This window comes from Acipenser ruthenus, chromosome 6 (assembly GCF_902713425.1).
Source record: "Acipenser ruthenus chromosome 6, fAciRut3.2 maternal haplotype, whole genome shotgun sequence".
Classification (NCBI taxonomy): Eukaryota; Metazoa; Chordata; class Actinopteri; order Acipenseriformes; family Acipenseridae; genus Acipenser; species Acipenser ruthenus.
The window spans coordinates 59,794,828-59,818,158 of NC_081194.1; the positions used below are offsets into that span (position 1 = coordinate 59,794,828).

The following is a 23,331-nucleotide window of genomic DNA, read 5'->3' on the forward strand; positions in this document are numbered from 1 at the left end:
CAAGCTGAAATACCTCATAGTATACACAGTAGATTACGTTTGCCACGTCTTACATTTTTCTGGGGTTCGAATACCGACCAGTGTTTATATCCAAATTATTGCAGCTTTGTGAGCCTTCTATTCCACCACTTATCTCAATTTTGTTTGAAATGGCAAAACAGACTAGACATTGTAATTGTGTTACTAGCACTTATTTATTTTTGTGAGACTGTATCACGCACGACTTCTTACCACAGTGCTTATATTTTTGTATCGGTGTACCATCCCATCTGTAGAGGGCAGTGCATCACAAATCCAGAACTCTCCACGCCTCTTTTGTAGTTTTCTTCCCTTGTCGACCCTCGCTACCAACACGTCATCCGACTCGTGGTCCTATCCCAGTGTTCAATGCAATATTGAAGGTGAAAGTTGAGAAGTACATTTTGAAAGATGGCAGCCGGCGAGCTGAAGTGTTGGCAGTAAATTAGATGGCATTCACAGAGTAGATTTCTTAGCGGCGGTCCCTTTAAGAATTGGAATGCGGCGCTCTGTATGAATTGCTGAGGATTAGAAAAAAACATTTTTCACGGAGTGTATTATGGCAGTAGTGTACGAGTTCGTGTGGCGGATGCTGCATGCCCTGCTACACCTCCAGCGAACGCTTCTGTCCTGGTTCCGAATCCGCATTTGGAACTGGACCTGGCGTCTTTGGAGACGCGCAGTGGCGGCGGTCCTAGTGCCGGCAGTTTTTGGATTTCAGAACCACCCGCACAATAACAAGAAACTGGTACCGACAGGCTGCAAGAAGAGCTGCTGCAGGGTCCTCTGGAAATCAGATGGCAAGTCCCTTGAAAAGCTTCCGCTTCACATAGGCTTGCTGATAGCTGAAGAGGAGCCCCGGTACACAGATATAGCCAACCTGGTGGTCTGGTGCATGGCAGTGGGCATCTCCTATGTTAGTGTCTACGATAATCAAGGTACAGTAAGACTTAATGTGGACAGAAGCTAGAATGTATTATTACTGTCAGCCCAGGATACCCTTGTCTTGGTGGCAACATGTTTTTAGGTGTAGTTTCGATCAGGTGCTGAACGGATTTTCATAAGCCTGGTAGCAGGATAGAGCGATCCTTTTAAAAAGCCATATTGTCTTCAATTCAGAGTTCCTTTTTTAACCAAGAAGTTGACTTGTAAACCGTTGTTAGTAGCTCTGCAAATCTACCTTAATACTTCAGAAGATGATTTGAGTTTTACTTTTAGGAATAATTAGCAGAACATCCTTCCACCAGAGAAGTGAAAAGGACTATTTACAAACTTGAGCAAACAGTGTGTTTTCTGTAAGTTACTGAATATTCTGTGTTTACATTTGCTGAAGCTAAACCAAAGGATAAAATTCAGTAAGTTTGGGGCCTGTCGTCGTCCGTTCCCCTGTTTAGTTCTACTTTGGAGGCTTATAATTCAGTAACCGTTTACTCTGTGATACTGACATTGCATACCCTATACCCTATTAAGTACTTATTCAAAGCTTAATTGGTCCAATTAAGTAATCTAGGGTACAGTTGGAACAAAAACCAGGAGGGACACCGGCCCTCCAAGACCAGGATTGGAGACCCCTGCCCTATAGGCTTTGTTGTTATTAGATAGCATGTAGAAACTACAGAGGAAATAATAACTCAGTGGTTAAGGGGTTCATGTGGAGTAGTAGGGCAGCAGTGTGGAGTAGTGGTTAGGGCTCTGGACTCTTGACCGGAGGGTTGTGGGTTCAATCCCCGGTTGGGGACACTGCTGCTGTACCCTTGCTGTACCTAGATTGCTCCAGTAAAAACCCAACTGTATAAATGGGTAATTGTATGTAAAACAAACAATTGTAAGTCGCCCTGGATAAGGGCGTCTGCTAAGTAATAAATAATAAAGTTTTCACAAGTACACTGGCATTTTTTATTGCCTCCATTGTAGTAAAATCATTTGTCCCCAATAGGTACTGTAGTATGTTGACACATATGACCTCTCAAGCATGGCCCCTTTTCAATGCTAATTTTCATCCGTCACAGGCACACCCCAATTATAGACCCACAACTTAAAAAGTTGAGATCTAATGTTTTGATATTCTGCCTCAAACACTTCCAGGTACTTTCATATGCGATATCAAAGTAATCTGAGACGCTGAGGTTGGGACCTTTGGTCCAGTTGACTGGAATGACCCATGTGGTATTTATTTTGTTTTTAATTCTTATTACTTTAAAAAGAAACGTTTATATCAGATTCATTAACAAAACTGATTGCATAAATGAAATACCACATTCTGTAGAAGTTCACATGTTGCTTACTAATGTGATGCAAAGAACAGTTTACGGTATTGTCAGTATTACCACACTATGAAGTTACATTATGAAACAAGCCTGGCATTTTTGCACTGTGGTTAAGATGCTCTCTTGCGGTTCACAGGGTTTCTGGTTCACGCTCAGCCTCCGCCCTGATACATTAACTTCACACCATATTTCAGAAGTAGTTAACTTTACAACATTTACTGACCATTCTATCGAAGCGAATGCTTTTCCATTTATTCGCAAAACACATGCTTTGTTTGAACACTAGTTTGCACAGCCATCCCTCAAGACTGCTAACATGAAAAGGCCCGCTGTGATTTATATTGCATACAGGGCAATGCTAATGTATGTACTGTATCATGTTCGATGTGTTAACAAGGAATTGACAAGCCCGGATGCCCTAATGTCTAGTTTTAAGTGAAACGCATAAGAAACACCAACCTTGCTTTAATATTTTCTTTGACATAATGTATAATGGGACATTTTGGAGTGGAATTTATTTTGGCTTTGTTGGTGGTTTGGATTGGATCACCAATAATACTTCTACCAATCAGAGTGTGGCATACAGTGTGCGATCCCGCCCTCTTGACAGACTGGTGGTATGCAGCACAGGTTAAAGAAGAGCTGGACAAGGGAAAGAGTGTGTCGGATGTCAAAGTGAATATGAGAATGGCAGTGAGTGATGAAGCCAATTTGGTTGAAAAAATTAAAAGCAGACTGGATATTTCCATCAATGGATTTAGGAAATCTGGAATTTATGATGCGATCAGAAAGCTGTGTAAACTGCACCTGTTACTCTGGTACCTGTAAGAGTTTTGTGTTATTTTTTTTTACAAGGGGTTAATTAAGTAGCAGCCAAAATTGTTTATGCCAGACTTGTTAGAAAGTCTGTAACAATGGTGCAAGTTTGCTTTGGATTGTTACTGTCGATACTTTGTAGATACCACTATTAAGACACCCACCGTGCAGGTATCGCAAAGTCCTTAAAATAGATTAGTTCTGTCTTGCTAGTCTATTAACCAGTTTTAAATTTAAGGCGTTTTAGTTCTGGCTTTATTGTTAAAGTTTTCACACGTGGCAAAACTGTCCTGCAATTACTGCATGATACTGTGATCATTCCACTGTATTATGTTGTGAACCATAGCTAAGTTTTAAAAAAGTCTGTCGCATATCCGACTGCGGTGGGACCAGAGTAAGGGCGGATATGTAAAAAGGCGGATGAATGAATCCTGTTTTAAATACCAGTACACAGTGCACAGCTGTAACAATTACTATAGTCACACAATTATTGTTTTGAGATTCAGCTTTTATTAGGGAGCTCCTCTAAATCCCTTGTTTAGAAAGATACAGGGTATTAATGCTTGTGACAGAGTAGCCGTCTGCAGTGTGAGTGTGTGCATTCGCTGCTGAATGACAGGCAGGAGATCGAGACGAAGGTTGAAGTTGATATGCCCAGCAGGTGAACAGGATTTATTTAAAAACATTTTGACATAAACAGACCTCGCACAAAAATAATGTTGTTACCATAAGTTCTTATTAGCATCAGTAACGGTAATGTACAGTCCCCCACTCTTTAATGAACTGCCTATTTACAGTAAATACTGCCCATGCCCTCTATAAAAATACAATAAGATAAAAAAAAAAAAATATATATATATATATTTACACTGCCCTACTATTGTGCGGCTGTCATAATAATTGAACATACAGCAATCTACCCATTAAAAAAAAAAAACGATAGGATTTGTATTTCAATCCCATTGCACTGAAGCAGTATACAACTAGCTTGGGGTTTCTCAGTATTTAAAGAGTAAGCAAAGCAGATTCATTCATTCAGATCCATTCAAAATTAAAACAGCGTTTGCTACAGTGCAAAGTTTGCACCACTTGAAATAAAACAAATAATTAGCATACTAATACAAAATACAGATTAACCCATTTTATATCATCTCGTTTAATATCGTACCCTGTTTATTGTCACGATTTTTGAAAAGCCACTCACCCTGCACCATAGGATGTTTGAGAAATTACCTCTCACAATCCTGCTATTATCATGTTTTCTGCAGCCTGTCAAATGCTGCGTCACTGGGCTTTACTAAGTAACCACAGGATATAATTAATTTCCAACACAACTTATTATTATTATTATTATTATTATTATTATTATTATTATTATTTATTTCTTAGCAGACGCCCTTATCCAGGGCGACTTACAGTTGTTACAAGATATCACATTATTTTTTACATACAAATACCCATTTATACAGTTGGGTTTTTACTGGAGCAATCTAGGTAAAGTACCTTGCTCAAGGGTACAGCAGCAGTGTCCCCTACCAGGGATTGAACCCACAACCCTCCGGTCAAGAGTCCAGAGCCCTAACCACTACTCCACACTGCTGCCCCTAACAACCAATAATCATCTTGGCTGATAAACTGACATTTTGTGCAGCCTGTCAAATGCTGCGTGGGCGGTCTTAACAGGATACAGTTCAGTTACAAAACACCAACGTCACCAAATTTTAACATTGTCAGTTTTATACAAATGCACACAAAAAAAACCACCAAGTATTGATAGCTGTCATCAGTCGCCAATTCTTGCCTTTTTAGATAATGACACAAACTGTTTTGTTCCGGTTAACTATATGCATTTGTTTAAATGTAAAGAATGACTATGTATACAGTATTAAAACACTGCTCTTTAATTAACCGTTAGTTTTCCCTCTTTTTTTTCTCGCACTCGTAATGTGCTGTCTTAGGTTTATATCACAACCCGCTTTATATCATGAATTATGCCTGCACGGCAGTGATATAAAGCGGGTTCATCTGTACAGGCAAACAAGCCATATCTTCCCCAAAAGGAAGTATCAGCTAATATGCATAACAACAGTATCTTTCAACTCCTATTCCAGCTGACAGTTGTAAAATCTGCACACATAGGAGGCTGTGTGGTCCAGTGGTTAAAGAAAAGCGCTTGTAACCAGGAGGTCCCCGGTTCAAATCCCACCTCAGCCACTGACTCATTGTGTGACCCTGAGCAAGTCACTTACCCTCCTTGTGCTCCGTCTTTCGGGTGAGACATAATTGTAAGTGACTCTGCAGCTGATGCATAGTTCACACACCCTAGTCTCTGTAAGTCGCCTTGGATAAAGGCGTCTGCTAAATAAACTAATAATAGTAATCATTATTTTGTCAGCGTCAGCTCCATACATCCCCTCATGTTCAAATTCTTTGCAGCGTTGTATAACTGTTATGCACGGTTTAGGCATTTTAGAAACAAGCATCTCTTCTCTTCCATCACAATTTAATTCCCAAACAACTCTCCAAATTATACATCTGCGCAAATGCTAGTCAGAGCTTCTGTTTCCCTTCAGGAATTTGCCATGACACAACGGCTGTAAAATAATTCTGACCGCTGGAAAAATTATTTGTAAAAAAAACAAAACAAAAAGTGTAGACGGGATCGTCGCTTCAGAAATTGCATTTGTACCGAGATCTGGTGGTATTGTGTTAAACTGTATTACAGTATACTGCAGTTTTGATAGAGCCAGGCTGACTCAGAAATATGTCAGGGTTTGGTCTGTGGAAAAGGTGGCAACCCTATGTATTGGTGACTTCATGCTACAGTACTATCCATCAGCTAAAACACTGCCTAATGCCGACAATCTTAATCGTAAATATTTGACAGAAAATGATGATGCTTTAGTTATGGAACACATTGATGGAAATGCCCAGTGTGACTTTCACGCGTCTCCTGATGGCTTGGACCGTCCAGTTCTGTCAATTTTTTTTTCTTTTTATGATTAAAAGGCGAAAAACCTGGCATGTTTTGTGCTGATGTCACATTCGTACCTTCTGTAGATACTATTTCCGTCAGCACAGCGATTGGCCAAACGTTCGCAAAGTACCAGCTAACTTGGAAAAATGGATGCATGCCAGGGACATTAGACTTAATCAGAAACCAGAACTGCTACGCATCACATTCCACATGTAAAGTGTGTATACTGAGATTTTTTTCCCCCCGATGTTTCAATTAACACTTTTTATTTTTATTTATTTTTTTACACCAATTTTAGCCCTATTTTAATATTTGTAAAATAAACTCTGAAACTATCCTGGGATTTTTTTTTAAAGATAAAAACCAAAAATGCAGAGCACTAAGGATAATGTACATAAGATGCATCACATCAATGTGGGGTTTAACTGATTTTAATACTATTTACATTTTATTATAGCCTAGTCTAAGTTGCCAAGGCACATGCTCATTGTTATTACAGCATAGTCTAAGTCTGAGAATGCTGTACCTGAATGAAGCCTGTTGATGCACTTCATTAAGACGTTTTAAGACAGTGTGGCACTTCCAGGTAAAATACATACGGGTTATAATCTCCTTATTGCTGTGCATCTATATTAGTTGCTTCCAAGTTTAATCCCTTGTCCGTAACCTACATAACTCACAGTTAAATCCTGGGATTATTTTTTTTTTTTTGGTAAAGTGCTTGATTCTTGCAGTAAGTTACGGCAGCCAATCCGGCCATGTGTTGCACATTATTTCAGTTCTGCTTTATTTAAATGACTTCCTCGTACATTCATATTTTCATATGAGTAAGAGTGTCGCATGCTCTTTTACACATATTCAGCCTTGTGGCTCATTGACCCCTGCATTAGGCTGTCTACAATTCTTCTTGTGTAAATCATTTTAAATTAGTTTTCCACCAATAAACAATACATTGATATGTACACAAAGGTGTCAGATATCCTTCCCTTGGCTCATCAAGCTTTTTGCTCCCAACACCTTGGATACTCTCATCTAGTATATACGAAGTTCAGGGTTTTTAAATACAGCATGTGGCACTTACAAGGTAGTAGGGCAAGGTTTTTCAAAATAAGCCGGCAACCGGCGTGAGCCACCATCTAAAACAATGTTTGTGTTGGCTACTATTAATTTAACATATTATCATTATTTTCAGGTATTATTGTACAAAAAATGTATTCCTTTTGTTATGAGATATTGGTGGAGTTATGTCATATATAGAGGCTGTCTCCTTTAAAAAGAAAGGCATGCTGGGATTTCAGCTGACACCAGGAGACGAAAAGGAAAAGGAGATCTGAGGAAGAGCGTTTGGAGACAGTGTGCCAAACTTTAAAAAATAAATTTCTGTCAAACTCCAATACTTGGTAGTACCAATAGGCACTGTAACATGAACAAATCACAAACATAAATGCATTATTTTTTACTTTTAAGTATACAGTCAGTACTCACATGTCTGACCCTATAACATGTTGACTTCAGTGACGGTTAAAAGAGTGTGACGCATTTCTGATTATTTCATTTTGGCACGTTCAAACACCTTATCCTTTTTTCAGGGAACACAAAAAAGATACAATGTCAAAAATACATAGCTGAAAGGACTGTGTTTTAAAATAAGTAGGCTTCCATTTAGATGTAATGTAGTTGGTTTTGTTGGTAAAGTACTATATTTCCAACGGAAGTATTTTAATTCAGAATGATATGATTCTGAAAATATCACCTGCCAAAAGAGACGACACGTGGACTGTAATACAGTACATACTTTTAAATCCGTATTGTAGCAGTATGTAAAATTCCTCATTAACGACCCAACAGCACAATGAAATCAAAATATTAAAACAGTATCCAAAGTCAGTATTCAAAATTGCGGAATATAGTGCTCGATAAGGCCCTAATGTCACAGTTCACTTGCAAATGAAAATGCATAAAAGCAACTAAATGTCACCGTTTTTATTTTTAAAAAATACATCATAATGATTAACTGTTTTACATTACACTAGCAGGTCTTGTTCGCTTTGTTTTGGCTGGGTTTTCGTCAGGTGAAACTGGAGGAAGCGCTGTGTAACTGCACAATAAAGACAGACTGATGTGCGCATTCGGAAACCGAAAATTATATACATATAATGTGAATTAAAATGTTTCTTGATACAAGAAAGACAGTAAAATGCGACTGACGTGTAGCTGAGTGTCGTATATCTGAGTGCTGACTATTTACAAATCTTGACAAACAGTTCATGTCATGAAAAAAACTGGTATTTGTGACATGTACCTTCAATTAAGATGTGTAAATGTGTATTGTTGAGCTCTAAATAACATTTTAATTTACCACTCCCTGTTCGCGTGAATGTCAGAATATGATACGTCTGTACCGCAGTTTTTGTTAAAAATCTCCATACTTTTCATTAATACCATAATCCCATATTTTACGACAATCACCAAAATTATTATTATTAATTTTTTTTTTTTTTTTTTTTAAATTTGTCTTTATACTGGCTTGATGCGGGAATCTGTTTAACTCAGAATATTCCACATTGGTGTCCAACAGTAGGTTTGTTACGCCTGGTCCACAAAAAAGATGGAAAAATTCATAAAAGCATTTTCGAAGTCTGTTGTCTTCATTAAATTCACGAACTGTTTTTGAGTTATTACGACAAGATGCCTTTGACACCAATCGGTACTGATTCGTGAGATAGGGACAGGGTTCTTAATTTTTATCTGATGCAAATCAAACATTTGCATTATTAAACCAGTGTTTTCTCTTTTACTATTTTTTTTACTGTTAACAGTACAGTATTGTTCAGAAGCAGCTTCAGCTACTTGCTGTCTATACAGTGTCTTGTTTCGCTTTTTTTTATTCTATTCAAATAGCCTAAGCATTAATTCCCAGTGTGTTGTATAAATCCAACATTATAAATGTTATCGCCTATGTATTTAAATATTATTTTGAGGCTGAAGCTAAATAATTAAATAATAATCAATAATCACTAAATAGATGCGTTGCCTTGGATAAAGGCAGCAGCTAAATTTAATAATAATAATAATAATAATAATAATAATAATAATAATAATAATAATAATAACAACACTATGTAACACAATTTTTGTTCCTGGGTAGTAAGTGTTATTTCTTAATTGCTTATGTCCCAAAAGTATAGAAAATGACTATTATTCCCCACAAACTTTGCTTTTGTGACCAGGACAGTGGTATATTTGAAATGTACCTATTTCCAATGAGAAAACGGGCGAATTTGTGTCTTTTCGTTCACATAAAGTCAGAAAAAAACAACATATGAATCCAAATTAACATGTATTTATACTAAAGTAATACAAAAATGACTACAAAAGATTTAGAAGTGAGTAGTTTTTCGAGATTTACGATTATACTGTAAATCACTTTCACGAATCAGCCCCCAAATGTAGTCTCCCATCATGTTCTCGTCATACTGTCCTTGGTAGCGGCGTTCAAAGTCCAGTATATCCTGGTGGAAGCGCTCGCCTTGCTCCTCCGAATATGCTCCCATGTTCTCCTTGAATATATCAAGATGAGCATCAAGGATATGGACTTTGAGGGACATCCTACAGCCCATTGTGACGTAGTTCTTCACCAGAGTCTCAACCAGCTGCACATAGTTTTCGGCCTTGTGATTGCCCAGGAAGCCCCGAGCCACTGCGACAAAGCTGTTCCAAGCCGCTTTCTCCTTACTAGTGAGCTTCTTTGGGAATTCATTGCACTCCAGGATCTTCTTTATCTGTGGTCCGACAAAGACACCTGCTTTGACCTTTGCCTCAGACAGCTTAGGGAAGAAGTCTTGAAGGTACTTGAAGGCTGCCGACTCCTTATCTAGAGCTCTGACAAATTGTTTCATAAGGCCCAATTTGATGTGCAGTGGTGGCATCAGCACCTTCCGGGGGTCCCAGCCGTACTCATCATACTTCAAGGCGTAGAGCAAGGTCTTGATGCTGTTGTAATCCTCTTTGAGGTGCACCGAGTGAGCCAGGGGAAGAGACGGGTACTTGTTACCATTATGGAGCAGCACGGCTTTGAGGCTCCTGGATGAGCTGTCAGTGAAGGACAGTATAACGAGAACATGATGGGAGACTACATTTGGGGGCTGATTCGTGAAAGTGATTTACAGTATAATCGTAAATCTCGAAAAACTACTCACTTCTAAATCTTTTGTAGTCATTTTTGTATTACTTTAGTATAAGTACATGTTAATTTGTATTCATATGTTGTTTTTTTCTGACTTTATATGAACGAAAAGACACAAATTTGCCTGTTTTCTCATTGGAAATAGGTAAATTTCAAAATATCACTGTCCTGGTCACAAAAGCAAAGTTTGTGGGGAATAATAGCCATTTTCTATACTTTTGAGGCATAAGCAATTAGGAAATAACACTTACTACCCAGGAACCAAAAAAAAAAAAAATTGTTACATGGTGTAATAATAATAATAATAAAAATAGCTGCAAGCAGCAATGACCAGGGGCCAAGTGCCAGACCATGTAACCTATGACCGTATTTCCCCTATGGCATGGCACCCCATTGGCCTCTACTAGTCTTTGAACTTTGAAGACTGTACTGTGGTCTACCATAGATTAATAGTATAATATATGCTGACATTTTATTTGCTCATGATGCAGCAGCTTTACTTTTAATAAACTTTATAGGTCAAAGGTCAGTGTTGGGGTAGGTTTTGAATAGAGCCCATATGGTTTCCTATATCTGTTCCATAGTCACCATGGCCCTAGCTACACTCTGTAAGGACTTATAAGCTAGTTTTACATTTGACCTTAAGCAGAGGTCAAAGGTCACAATCAAGGCAATTTTTGAATAGAGCATATATGGGTTCCATAGTAACCATGACCCTATCTGTCGTCAAACTATGACCTTCATTTTCAGGCTGGCATAAGTTCCCACAGGCCTCTACCATCGTGTTAAGTTTCATGAGTTTTTGTGCAACGGTGTTGATTTTACAGACATTTCAAAATTTGACGGAATAGTAATACAGTAGACGCTCGTTAGTAGCAACATATCGGTGCCCTTTTACTATGTTGCTCCTAAGCAGCTGTTGCTGTTATGGGGAGTGTTGTCTGACCAAAGGCAGCCTGCTTTTTCTGATACGTAAAACAGCTACAGTATATTCTTATTTTCAAGTATGTTTGTAAAATAACATTCAGACTGAGCTAATCTATAATTGTAACAATGCAATGTATGTCTATTATTATTATTGCTACAGTATTACATTAGTATACATACTGTACCTTTTAAACATGTGCTCTGTTATGCATTTGTAGCCTACTACCATTGTAGCAAGAAAACTGTATAATTAAGTTAACATTATAAAAGTATCAAGTTTTAAGAATAATCAAACATCAACCATGACAACAAACACAACTTCTTGCTCTTACTTGTAAACATTTTTTGTACTCGCACTTAACTGTAATACTTTGTACCAAAAGCGTATCCTTCTGCTTCCAAATTTTGCATACAACCAATCTGTGGAACTCCCTCTTGACTGCAACTTGGTGTTGAGTCGCGCCCGGAGTTTGACAGTCTCGGATAATCTGTACTTTTTCTTTCAGTGAGAGACTTCTTGTCATTTTGTCTGTTTTTGCCACAAAAAAAAATGCAAGTAAGCGGAGGATGTGATGTCACAACGTCACAAATGTTGCTCTTGTGCAGCTACGTTGCTGTCACTGAGTGGATAATTCACGGCAGGGAAAGTGTTCCCAGGGGAAATGTTGCTCGTAAGCGGCGGTTGCTCTTACAAGGTGTTGCTGCAAACAAGCGTCTACTGTAATAATAATAATAATAATCTTAACAATAGGGTTCCTGCAACTTCGTTGCTTGGCCCCCTAATAATAATGTCAAGTTACCCATTACAGTCTGCAGCAAGAGAGTATCAAAAAATAGTAAATGAAATAGAACATTAAAAACTGACACAGTCCAAGCGTTTAATTTTCTAGTATTCTTTTCTTTATTGGCTTCAATTGTATTAATTTCAGCAGCACTGAGAGAGAGCTGTCTCGTACTACTCACGGTTTCATTTTTTTCCTGACCTTTTTTTAAATTATTGCTGTCGGTTCCATTACCGAACTTGTTGCGGTCTAAATCCTCCAGGAATGTGGGGACGTTGGAGTCACCAAACGAGTTAAAATTTACATGGATGAAGTCTGACATTGTATTGTTATTGTTTTTATTGGGGGGGAAAAAATGGCAGCCAATTCAAAATGATTTTTTTAAACGCTCTGTTCAATAATATTTGTTTGTAAAAAGTCTTAGTTGCTGGGACTTGTTTTTTACCCGTTGGTTGTACTGTAATAATTCAATGGCTTGGAATGCCTATGAGCCAATCAGGATGCAGATATCTGCTAACCCATTTTATAAATTGTAATACTGAAGACAATATTGTGTTACATATTGGAATTCAACACCAAATGATGCTGATATAATTTATTTATTTTTTAATTTAGTAGTCGCCAATTAGTTTTGTGTTATTTTCTCCCCAATTTAGTGTCCAATTTAGAGTCCAATTATTTTGTTTCGCTCAGCTCACCACTACCACCCCTGCGCTGACTCGGGAGGGGCAAAGATGAACACACGCTGTCCTCCAAAGCGTGTGCCATTAGCTGCCCACTTTTTTACACACTGCAGACTCACCATGCAGCCACCCAGAGCTACAGCGTCGGAGGACAACACAGTCCTGGGCAGCTTACAAGGCAAACCCGCAAGGAGGACGTGATATACTATACCAGGCATCGTGGTGATTGAAGTTCTGCACTGAAGATGACCTCATAACGCCAATCTGGCAGCACTGATCAAGGGGGAGTAGCATAAAAGTCACATGTGAGACTCATGCATTACCTATTAATTGTTGCCTCAAGTTCAATGTACAAATCAGACGTGAATTCAGATTCGAAAAATCAATATTGTAATTGGTGTTCCGGTACTTTAAGATGTAAGACTAAACCGCTGTATGTAAGGTTGATGGTACCGCCAGCATATTTGACTTCAGCCTTGCATAAACAACATGCCGCAATGTATGATGCTATGCAGCCATCCTTTTTAGATTTTTTATTAGGAAATTATTCCACACCTGTGACTGCTTTGCAAAATTTAAGTAGCTCAACATTTCTGTGTGCTTCTGCCATATTTTCTTTTGATGAATATCGCAATATACCGGTATATCGGTATTATCGTGCAACCCTAGTTGATTATATGTGGATGTTTACTGAATTCTTATAGTTCTGCTATCTGTGCACTCAACATCTTTAAAATGCTGACTTTGCTTGCATTACAGTTTGTTTATAGCTTCCAAAGGTACATTTTAGTGGGGTGGTCTAATAGTTTTGCACACTACTCTATACCTTGTGTGATTTAAAGCAGTAGGGATATATTTAAGTTGAGTGAAAGAGAATATTTTGCAGTATTTCATCGTTTTTTCTTCACAAGTACCAGTTCCTTTTCCAGCCAGTCTTGTATCGCAGGGGCCTTAAATGTACTTTAGGATCATCTACTTCTTGTTGACCTTGCCTTGCTGTGAGCAGCGCTGAAATATAGCTCCTTCATTGCACCACTAGTCTAGCACCTGCTTAAACCATGCAAAAATGTGCCAGAATGCACCTGTATTGTATCCCTTTTTTAAAAGATTTTCCCAGTAGGAGGATGGACACCCTCCTCCCAACATCTCCCACCTCACCGCAATGTGCTTGGATGACATTGGTGCCTCTGGGACTTCCTGTTCAGTTCGCAGGTTTCCTGTATCTTTATTTTGGAAAGATGTCATCTACTCATTATGTATGACTATATTACTTTTTTTAAATTGGTTTATTCAAGAATATAGCCACTGAGATTCGACACCAGTCTCGCAGGGACAGTTGTCGGCTGGCACTGTAATCAAAACGACTGTAACAGATTCAGGCACATCTGTTAGCACTTAAAACTCAATTGAATGTATTCGGTTAATTATGAAACTAACATAAAGCTGACACTGAATGCTAAAAATGCAATGATTAGACATGCTTGGACAATTACAGGATATTATAATAATTTACAAAATTAATTTGCACAAAAGTAAATCATTACATTACACACCATGCATTCTCCACCAATTATAAGCACTAAATCAGATATGTGGAACTTTTTCTTTGAGGCTCTGCTACAGTGCTATGGGCCAATATTTAAAAAAAAAAAATAAGTACAGTTTTTTTTATTAGACTCGCACCAATGCAATGATACATAAGCTTTCCTCAAAAGCGATGGGGGAAGAGTTTCCATGTAAAAGTGAAGAGTCCTTCAGATTGGAGGAGGGAGGCAAGCAGGGGGGCAGGCGTGACATTTTGAAGTTCACTGTGAACTTTGGCTTTTTTGGCTTTTGGGGATCTGAATCACACACTGTGATTGGCTAGGTCTCTTGAGGAGCAGATTTTGTTTTGAAATGCCGTGGATATGTTTAATGGCGGTCGTTCCACAGTAGTTTGTTGTGCGATATTTCAATAAATCTATGTACAGAAATGCCAACACAGTCTAAAAAGAAAGACACGCGTCAACATGCAGAAGTACAAAGGAGAATATACACAGACGTATTTCTTTATTAAGCAAAGTAAGATATTGCAGCATCATGCCTACTGTGAGTATTGCAAGTGTGATTTGAGCGTGAAACACTGCAGAATAAATTACTTTGATGACCATGTGAAAACCCTGAAGCACGGAACAAATACACGGGCAGCTCCAGATAATAGATCCTTGGACTGTTTTTTTAAAAAAAAATAGATAGCGAAAATGACGTGCTTAAAGCGGAGACTGTTTTTACAAACTTTATTTTAGAGCACAACTTACCAATTGCCATTGCAGATCATGTAGGTCCACTTGTGAAAGCGGCTTTTTCCGACAGTAAAATTGTCTGCAAGTATGGCTGTGCGAGGACCAAAACGACAGCAATCCTTGAAATATTAGCATCTGTTTCAGCTACTGAACAGGCCTCGGTTTTGAAAAGTAAGTTCTTTGCTCTTGCAACAGACGGCAGCAGTGACACTGAGACTCAGTTGTACCGAGTTATAATAAGCTACTTCAGTGAAGAAATTGGCAAATTTGTAATGCAGCTGCTTGCTTTATGTAGATTTAGAAATTATTGTGATTGTAGTCGTGTTTTGTTGATTTTAAGCAACAATTTATCAAACCATATTAATCCACCACTTAAAAAAATAAAATAAATCAGCAACTCAACCTACTACACACCCGATTTGTATTTTGGTACCAACGCTGATGTCCCTATTCCGTACATTATTGTAGGTGGCTCAGTCTAGACAAGTGTATTGATAGATTGCTGCAGCAGTGCCCTGCACTAGTGGAGTTCTGAAAAGTAAACAGGGTTTTTTAGTATGATGGTCATTAAATTACTGAAATTTAAGCTCAGTTGTGACCTCAAGTGAAATGTCCACTGATACTGGCGGTATGAAGTTGGGGGCTGCAGCTAATAAAGGTATCATTTGATTTGTTCTAATGAAAAGCATAGCCTACCCCTTCTTGCAATGTATAGTACTGCAGCCTATTATAATGGAAGATGTTTACACAGTACATTTGTCAGCACTTAAAATAAATAAATATTGTAGGCATTTCATTAGATGGTCAAATTAACATTACAGTAGAAAATAATAAAATACATTTATTGTATAAGATTCCTCAGAAAAATACAATTTTCCTAAAACAACATATTATAACGTTGCATGTAAAATGAAAGAGGCTCCACACAGGCAGTAGCTTCTTGCTCGAATTCAGCAGTTTATTAGCACAGGTCAAATAAACAGTTGAGGACCACACCAAAGCAAAATAATAAAACCCTATCTGTGCTAAATTCCAGTCTCACTAAGACAGCCTCTGTCACTCGCAGCACTGCACTCAGGCATGCACTCCTATTTATCTGTTCGCATTAAACTGCGCCCTCCATCCACCTTCACCAATCTCAGGGATGCCATTCAGACCCCAATCTCCTGCCAGCTTTCTAGGGGTACAAATGCATGTCCAGGATTGGTGAACGTGGACAGAGTGGCAACCAACACACCCCACACACCCCCCTGCTAGCTAGTGGCATGGCAGAGCAAAACTTTATGTAGTACAGAAACATGAAAGACAAACAAACGGGACAGTCAATAAGTCCTGCAACGACGGAAATCGCCGGGTCATTACAATATTATAGTGTTGAGTGTGCTGTAGGTTATACCAGGATACAGTGCAGCTGGGGCAGCGGCAAAGGTGCAACATTTAAATAAGCGACTAATCTTTAATAAAGTTATATATATATATTTTTAAGACGGATGCACTTTATTACAATCACTATTCATAATTTTATTAACATCAATACATAGTCACTTATTCTCATTCTTCATTCCACATTTAAATGAGAAAGTAAGGACGTGGAGGATTTAAAAGCCCATTCATTGTTTCACAGCCAAGCACCATAAATTAAACTGATATTATTATTATTATTATTGCAGTATACAGGGCAGTAGCCATGACAAATCACAGAGGCACTTGCCCATGCACTGCGGTTAAGCAACGTGTAATAGAGTGTAAGTAAGTAATTATTTGTATGATTTGAACCGAGGCCCATGCCTCATAGCTGGCTGCGGCCTTGTTTTTGCTAGTAGTAACGCCCTTAGTGCTTTTAATCTACAATCATTGAAATTTCAGTTTGTTTATGTTTGTGAATTAAAAGGTATACTGTATTAACAATACTACAATAATAATAGTTTTGCTGTGAAACAACTACATGAGCTTTTAAATCTCCCCCTTTCGTATTTAAAAGTGGAATAAAGAACGAGAAAATGAGGGTGCAACAGTTTAATAAGCTACTAGGCTATAGTCTTTATTAATATTAATGCAATTATGAAAAGTAATTGTAATGTTTGTCCAGCTTAATTGTTTTATTATAACTTTATTATAACTTTATAAAAGATTTGTTTAATAAAATGTTGCACCCTAGTTTGTCTGTTTTGCATTCTGCATGCAGCAAAACCCATAAATTAAACTAAAAGCCCCCCCCCATTTATAAACTACAGGTGGATCTAAATCTATTTTTTTATCTGATTTTGTTTCTTAACAAAATGTATTTGATATTAAAACCTGCCACTGCTGCACTTTCAAATGAAGGAGGGCTGGGCGATAGAGTTGCTGAGCTACGATAGGTCTGAAACAACACAAGCTCTATGGATGGGGATTGGTCAGATTTAACAGGGCTGGTCAGATTAAACATGATCCCTGCGTGAGTAGTTTATTGAGTCAATCATGCTGGAGGCCCAACGCGTCTGCCATTTACAGCAGATTTTTTAACAGTCGCCTGGAAGTCAGAAAAGAGTATTTTCCAGTCGGGTATTGGTGCCCCCCTAATAATCTCGTCGCCCCCCCCCCCAGTTTGAAAACCTCTGCTATAGATGAATCAAGTTTTTTGTATGATGCTATGATATTTCAGTTTCCCCATAAAATCTTACTGTTTGTTCCTCAAATACTTAAATTACAGTATGGTTTGTGCTGGGCCTGACACTTGCTTCCCAATACCTGAGACAGCCATTTTGCCTTTACAGTTTCATGGCCGTGTGTGTGTGACTTACGTGTTTCCTAGTAGCTGATTGATCTCAAAAGTTTGTCAAGTTGGGTCTTAAAGGATCCAAGTGGTTTTGCCTCAACAACATGATTAGGTAACTGTGGCAATGTGGCCACGCCCTTGTGCGTAGTTTGTGTTATATGTTGTATGTTACGTGTTGTGTGTAAATGTTGGTGTATAGAGATGGCTGCACAGGATGTAAATGGGTGTGTGCAGCACAAGTTATTTAAGATGTAATTGTATTTAAGCACGAGGTTGCACGTAATTAATTAACCCATTCCATACCCTCACCACTGTGTGAAGAAGTACCTCCTTCCTTCTGTGCTAAGGGTCATTCCGTGACAAATCACCCTACCATCTCTGATTTACTCCAAACAGTTCTTGGGGGTGTTTCAGGCAAACAAGCTCAAATTTACATTTTTGGAGTGATCAGGTAAAGGGATCAAAAGTTAGAGAGGTCAAAATGTGGTTGATGGGTACCCCCTACGCCCCCTTACGGTTAACCTTTACTCAAAAACAGTTTGTGCTACAGACTTGTGGGAGGTGTCATGTTATTGGAAATCGCACGGCAAGGTATAAAAAATATAGATGTAAGAAAACAAAAGGAAGTTACACCTTAACAAAGTTTTTGACCCTTGGGGTCAAACCCCCCAAAATAAAAAAATCTAAAAAAATTACCAAGAAAAGGTCAGTCTCAGCTTTGTGCAAAATTTCAGGAAGGTAATATTTTTTGTTTGCTTTGAATCAGATGACACGAGTAAATGAATAACACATCATCAGTGGGAAAATAGTCATCACCTTTTTATTCCAGATGAAAAATACTTTTTTGTAACAAAGGTCACATCCGTGTCTCCCATGTTTCTCAGTCTTTTTGAGATCTTGAAACTTGTAGCCTCATGAGGAAGATAAAGTGAGACTGAGGCATATAACACTGCAAAGAATGTTGCCATGGGGTACCCAGCATTTGTCATCCTTCTCTGGCCAGCGACACTGCTGTGATTTCCCACTAGAGTGCATGAATTGGATATTAAAGATCCCCATATTCCTCACACTTTTTCAGTCATACCCATCCAATACGTATCTGTATAGATGACCTAAACAAAACTTCCTCTCTGATATAAAACTGCATCTTCTTCCTCAGCTTTGGATTCATCAGAGCCATCCCAGGAGATACTTAGTTTCTGATTCACTTATGGAGAGGGAAGAGACTTGAAGCTGAGTCTGGGAAATGGGGATGAATCTATGCGGGCATTTAGTGCCCTTTGTGGTTAATGCGGCCTTGAACCTATGTTTTAAGTGTTCAGCATTGGCCATGATGTCTTTTCCGGATACAAAGATGAAGGTTATGTGTCGAAGGCTGTCTTGCAGAATGAATACATGTCTTCAGGGGTTGCAATCTGGCCATCAGTGGGATGCTGCAAGCTTTTATTTTTTTTTGCAGTGTGTTGCTTGACTGTTCCCCCAATATCATCATAAGGGCCTTTGCCATGTGAAGTTGCAAAAAATAAATCCATTCTGCATCCAAGTTGTCGTCCAGTCTATGGTGACAGATTTATGAAATTGAACTGTTTTTATATTGGGCAGCACAACCATCACCGAAGTAATGAATTTTCCTCAGGTGGGGAAGTTTTTCCTTCACTTGGGCGAGGAGTTTGGTTTGAAAGAATTCCTGGCACCTTTTATACTCTACATCACAGGTGCCCAAAATTTACAGAGCAGAGGGCCGCATAGCAAGACTACTGTGGGACCGTGGGCCGCAATGTGACCAAATTGCATGGATTGAAAATTTAAAGAACCCTTTTCAAGTGCATTTATTTGCATACCTGTCAACATTGAGTTTTCAAAAGTAAACTGAAATCTGGGTCTGGGAACATGTCTACTACAGATTTGCTGAACTAGTCACAACACCATTAAAATCAGTCCTGCATAGTTTACAGAAAATATGCCTTTTTCTAACGTTGCTTAGGATTATGTGAGAATATGTTGTTGTCCAAGAAGCTTGAAATGTGCATTAACATTTTTGTTTTTGTTACTGGGAGTGCTGATCGCATGCAAAGCCATCATAGATGGTCAAGTATGTGGACTTGCCTTGTGCACTGAATGCATGCCTGCCACAGGGCTCCCCTGGTTTCTGAACCCTGCTAGGTACAGACTGGGATTGCAGTAACCACAGACTGTACATGACTTTTGCAGAAATTAAAGGTTTGCTGACAAAGGGGTTTAACAGTAGAGTTTTGGGCAAAATACAGGAGAAAATCTGTCCCGGGAGTTGTCTGGGAGAAGAGTTAAAAAAACGTGAGAGTCCAGGAAAATAAGGGAGAGTCGACAGGTCTGTACTGCATTGCTAGCCATTTCAATATTTCAGCTTAATAAATTACAAACTTAATAAATGTAAACCATTTCTTAATATTTACTACTTCTGACAATAACACCCAATTCAATAAATGAAAGGTATCAAATCATTTACTATATTACTGCTGTTGATAAGTCATAATACACTAAAAAAAACAACAATAATAATCTTGGCATTATTAACAGTGTCAACCACATACAGCCAATTAAATACATTGTAATGTGAAATCATTAGCATGTATTCAAGTTGTCAGTGACTGTAACAAGCTATTCAATAAATTGCTAAGAATATCATTACCATCTGCACGCACGGTATGTGGGGTGTACTCAAATAAACTGATGTTTTTTTAGGCTCCTTTTTAATCTACAATCGATTTACTAGTTTCCAGTCAAGTAAGTTGTCTCTGGCTAGGGTTGAGTTATTGCAAATAAACAATGCTGTACCCATCAACAATAATCAATTGTATCTTAAAAATTTAAAGGAGAGTAAATTATGTAATTATTTTAGAAAAAAATATTGCTGCGTTAATACCTCGTAAGACTCTTCATCCACTTTTCCTCTGCTCAACCACGTATTGATCGTATGCTGCGTGTTTTGTTTTGTAGTGGCATTTAAAAGTATAGTCTTTCGTGACTCCAATGCACTGTTTGCACAGAAGACAGAGAGGTTTGCCCTCTTTCTCAGTAACACAATATTTCTGTCTGGTCTTGAAATGTTCGAAACTCTTCTTGCGTTTTTTGTTTTTTTCCCCTGCTGCCATTGCTTGCATAGCAGAGTTCACTATGACAACTAGCATGCACGTAGAAGCTGTTGCGTCAGTCCGTCATTAGTGTTCATGCATACTACTTGCAAAAATATATTCCTATATTATTATGCGAGTTCCTATGTAATCCTGCTCTCCTGCCTGCCTGCCTGCCTGCATGCTGCTTCATATCAACAACCGCTTTGGGCACCTCTGCTGTAAATCAGGTGCTTGGCAGCTGCTCCGTGCATTGCAGGCCACATATAAGGTTAAATTGGAGAGACACTGCGGGCCACACTTTGGGCACCCTTGCTCTACATCAGTAGGAAGTTCTCAAATTCTGAATTGAGCGCAAAGCAGACGAAGCAGAGACCTTGATCTTTTCTTGGTAATTTTTTTGAGATTTTTATTTTTTGGGTTTGACGCCAAGGGTCAAAACTTTGTTAGGGTGTAACTTCCTTTTGTTTTCTTTCAAATGTATTTGAATTTGCCATGCAATTTCCAATAAAAAGACACCTCTCACAAGTCTGTAGCAAAAAACGTTTTTGAATAAAAGGTTGTTTAACGTTAAGGGGCTTGGTACCCATCAACCACATTTTGACCTCTAACCTTTGACCCTTTGACCTGATCAGACTAAAAATGAGCTGGTTTGTCTGAAACAAACCTAATAACCAAGTTTGGTGTGAATTGGAGACAGTAGTGTTTTAAAAATCCAACTTTTTGGGGGTGATTTGTCATGGAATAAAACTTAAGTCTATCTCTACTTAATTTCCAAATGTATCCTCTGATTCTGGTTTCTTTAAGGGACTTAAAGTAACAAACACTATTTGTCTGCATGTTCATTTTACCAATTGTGTTTATTTTTTCTGTTTACACAAATTTCTAGTTTTCTTTTAGATGTGAACTGAATACTGTTCCAAACAAATCTAAATGAATACAGGTCATAAGGTTACAAAATCAAACATCAAATCATAGTCACAAGTTTATTTAAGCCTGTACAAATATGACACAAATACAAATAGAAATCATGTTTAATGATTTATTTAGAACCACCACTGGTTAGATCACTTGAATGGGTAGACTATTCATTTTTTACCAAGAAACAGGTAATCTGGTAATTGTTTTATTCCATTCAGTATGCACTGTACATTTTCATCCTGGTTTCATCCATCACTTCCACACATTATTGATTACCTCTTTGGTGTTTTTGAGTAATCTATGGGGTTTGCAGTGTAGCTAGCAAGGACAAGTCAACAATCCTAGTGTTGTCCCTGCAGATTTTCTATGCACTTACCAACATGATCTGAAACCTGAACTGGGTTGTTAGTAAAGGTGCCCTCAGATTGGTCCTGTCTGCCATAATCCCTTATTGCTGTTGATTTAATCTCTGCTTTGTTGAATATCTAAACAAATAGATGGGGAAGGACCTACCAAATGAAAGTATTTTTCTTTGTTTGTAGGTATCTTCAGGAGAAACAACTCCAGACTCATGGATGAAATCCTGAAACAGCAGCAGGAGCTCCTAGGCCTTGACTCCTTGAAATACTCAGTTGAGTTTTTAAATAACAGTAACGACAAACCAGAACAGCAAGGTGGGTATCTCAACTAATCAATGTCTTTCACTTACAATACTGTGCCTATTTATTTCCTAACCACTTGTTTCCATTTGGGACCCACTTATTTTTTTAGACTGAACACTCACAATTACAGATTGTTTTCAGAAAACGTTTGTACTAAAACATAAAAAAAAAACACCCATTGACTGTTATTAGATCTGAAAAGTGCACATTGCCATCATTTTCTGTATTAGACAAACAGCCTTTTTGTTCCTTTTAATTCCATATCCCACAGGTGCTTATGCAGCTTGTTACTGTTTTATTATATTCCTGCCTCACATGGTAAGTCTGGTACAATGCTGGAATCCAAAGATGTCTTCGGATCTCAATGCAACAAGTTTAATTGTGGCAATACATTAAACAATGACATTTTCAACGATCTTCATATTTTAATGGACGCTACATTATAATAATCCCATGAAGTATTGTGGTCTGCCAAGCATCAAGGCTGCCACGCATCAGAAATCGCAAACACCAAGGCTGCCGAGCATCAGAAATCGCAAACACCAAGGCTGCCAAGCATCAGAAATCGCAAACACCAAGGCTGCCGAGCATCAGAAATCGCAAACACAGAGGTGTCAGACTGCGATTCAGTGGTCACGCACTTTTATTCTTTAACAAAAGGTTTAAACAAAAATACACTTCAGAAACAGGGCATTAACAGGGAGCACACCCTACTGAGATCGGTCTTTTTTTTTTCCCAATAATGCACCTCCCTGGACATGGGTGTGTACTGCCTTGGAACTGAAAATGAATATTATTACTCCTGGGCGCAATGGAAGTGGTGCTCAACAAGAACAGGTTTAGGTCTACACATGTTTATGGTGATTCTTGTGGAAACCCAACAGACAGCATTTATCAACCACATGATTGATTTTAAGGGGTTTTACTGCTCACACAATCTAG

At 38.3% G+C, this 23,331-nt stretch overlaps 1 protein-coding gene across 1 annotated transcript in view; it reads left to right on the forward strand.

Moving 5' to 3' along the window:
* The first annotated feature begins 290 nt into the window (after positions 1–290).
* Positions 291–23,331, forward strand: part of LOC117410503 (dehydrodolichyl diphosphate synthase complex subunit nus1-like) — a 35,432-nt gene continuing 12,391 nt past the window's right edge. The window contains exons 1-2 of the mRNA XM_034017096.3: positions 291–956; positions 22,270–22,401. Coding sequence (XP_033872987.2) covers positions 578–956; positions 22,270–22,401 — 511 coding nt within the window. The 5' untranslated portion in view covers positions 291–577. The remainder of the gene's footprint in view (positions 957–22,269; positions 22,402–23,331) is intronic.